Source organism: Emiliania huxleyi (genome assembly GCF_000372725.1).
Source record: "Emiliania huxleyi CCMP1516 unplaced genomic scaffold EMIHUscaffold_113, whole genome shotgun sequence".
NCBI classification, from domain to species: Eukaryota; Haptophyta; order Isochrysidales; family Noelaerhabdaceae; genus Emiliania; species Emiliania huxleyi.
This window is the reverse complement of record NW_005201613.1, coordinates 398367-400606: the sequence shown is the minus strand read 5'-3', so window position 1 is coordinate 400606 and position 2240 is coordinate 398367. Positions and strand designations below refer to the sequence as shown.

Sequence of the window (2240 nt, the reverse complement as noted above, 5' to 3'; positions counted from 1 at the left end):
CGGGGGAAAATTTCGGCAAGGTGGGGTTGGGACCCCCCCCGCCCCCCCCGCCCTCTCCCCTCCCTCGCCCCTCGCCCCCCCGCCCCCGCGTGTCTGCTGCGTATGCCGACGCCACCCCACCCCCTATACGCAGGCGACGACGTACAGCCTGCGGGCCGTGGTGTGGCACCGTGGCGGTGCGCCGACGCCCCTGACAAGAAGAGAGAATCCTCACGAGCAGTGCTGAATAGCCGATCTCGCTAGTCGCGGCCGGTGAGGGCCGTGGTGGCGCCCGCTGCCTGAGATCCCCCCCCACACTGTGCAGCTGCGTGGGGCAGGAACACCCGAGATCACCCGAGATCACCCGCGCCCGAGTCCGCCGTCGCTCCCGCGCGAGCCCGACGAGCCCGCCCTTTGGACAGGCGACGCCTCGTTCGGCCACTACCTCGCCGACGTGCAGCGCGCGCGCGGCGCAGCGGAGTACTGGGAGCGCTACGACGACACTGCCGTCACGAGGCGCGCGGCCATGTCCCCGCCACGCCACATCCCCGCCCGCGCCCTCCGAGTGGCATTCGCTCACGCGGCACGCGTCGTGACAGGATCACGCCGGCCACGGCGGTCGGACCCCACGCGACCGCGGTGACCAACGGCTACCTCTTCTTCTACGTCTCGGACGGGCTGGGCCTGTGAGGGGAGAGATCTGGGTCCCGCGTTGCACGGCTCGCGAGAGACCTAGGGGCGGCCACTAGAGCAGTGTCGAGAGCTAGACGATATGGAAGAACGGCTTGGAGCGTGGGCGGAAGGTTCGTACAGGAGCGTCACATCGGCCCCGAGGTCAGATCTCGTGAGGGTAAGCGATCCGCAAAAACCAAAACCGGAAAACAACCAGCGAGCAACCACTTTGGGATTGGGTCGCGAGAGAGTGAGAGCACGGCGCGAGGGGTTCAACTGTGTTGTATTGATGAAGACGCCCCCCGCCCCGCGCCTTCGCCTTATCCTCAGACACGAATCGGCGGCATTAACTTGCGCAACCACTCTCGGGCGCAGCGAGTGAGGACCAGCGTGCAGCGAGCCGCCGACGCGTCCCGGCCGTGAAGAAGCTCAGAGGGTGCAGCAATTCTCGCAGCGACCTTCATGCCACCTCGCGTTCTTCCCACTCTCGTCGTTCTCTCTCCTGCTGTCTCTTCCTCTGACTCATCGCTCTCCTCGGCCTCGTTCTGAGACGCCGTTGTTACTATCGAGGTCTCGGGAGTTTTGCCGCTCGCTTTCTGTTAGTTCCGAACCGGCCTCTCACGCTCTCACCTCTCACTGCCGGACCGGCCTGATACGGTGCGACCGCAGCGCACAGATCAACGCACGCACGCATGCGGGCACCGAGCGCGGTTGTCATCGCCACCATGAGCATTCTCTACGAGCATGCTGCCGCGTACAACTCCTTGTTCATCGGGCACAGCTTCTTCCGTCCAATCGCGGAGAAGATGCCAGCGCTAGCCTCGGCTGCCGGACTGAACCACAGTCAAGCCATCGTGTTTAGCGGCGGCGCATCAGGTGCGCCATTGGCTCTCTGGAACTCGGACTCCATGCGGGATGAGATTCAGTCTATCCTTGACTGGGGCAACATTACGCTCTTCGGCATGACATTCGACCACACGGCTGAGGGTTGCGAGCTCTGGATCAACTACGCGCTTTCAAAGAACCCGAATCTCAACACGTTCATGATCGGCCTCCCATGGCTAGATTATCCGACCGAGTACGACACCGACAGCTACACATCCGTGGTGCGTAACGCGGCGCAAACCAACTGGACGGACTTCTTGGAGGAGCTCCGCGGCAAGTACCCGAATGTCACGATCATCGACAACCCCTACGGGCTGTCGGTTGTCGAGCTCCGTATCTTGCAGAGCGCAGGCAGCGTTCCCGACGTGACCGCCATGACCGGCCTCGCCGCAACCTCTCTTTTCACAGACTACAAGGGACACGGAGGCGACATCCTCAAGGACACAGCCTCGTTGGTTTGGCTGGATCGCATCTACCACGTGGGATGTGGCGACCCTGCCATCGCCGCCCTGTTCACCGGGTACATGACCGACGTCTGCTCGGTCGCGGCGTCTCTTTTGGGCGCCTACGATGCCGGGAGTGTTTGCGGGAATAGTGCCTGCTACACAACACCGCCGCGGCCACCGGAAAAGCCGGCGACGGCCCCGTTCCACCAATGGCCGCCGCCGCCACCTTTAAATGTCCAAACCGGCCCCCCGGGCCCC

General features: G+C 64.1%; 2 protein-coding genes across 2 annotated transcripts in view; both read left to right on the top strand.

Annotated features, from left to right (window-relative positions):
• EMIHUDRAFT_223962 (hypothetical protein) overlaps positions 1-669 on the top strand; it is a gene marked incomplete at both ends in the record, with an annotated part of 3272 nt that extends 2603 nt beyond the window's left edge. The window contains 3 exons of the mRNA XM_005791449.1: positions 134-176; positions 402-507; positions 579-669. Coding sequence (XP_005791506.1) covers positions 134-176; positions 402-507; positions 579-669 — 240 coding nt within the window. The remainder of the gene's footprint in view (positions 1-133; positions 177-401; positions 508-578) is intronic.
• Positions 670-1343: 674 nt separating this feature from the next.
• Positions 1344-2240, top strand: part of EMIHUDRAFT_223961 (hypothetical protein) — a gene marked incomplete at both ends in the record, with an annotated part of 1287 nt that continues 390 nt past the window's right edge. The window contains one exon of the mRNA XM_005791448.1: positions 1344-2115. Coding sequence (XP_005791505.1) covers positions 1344-2115 — 772 coding nt within the window. The remainder of the gene's footprint in view (positions 2116-2240) is intronic.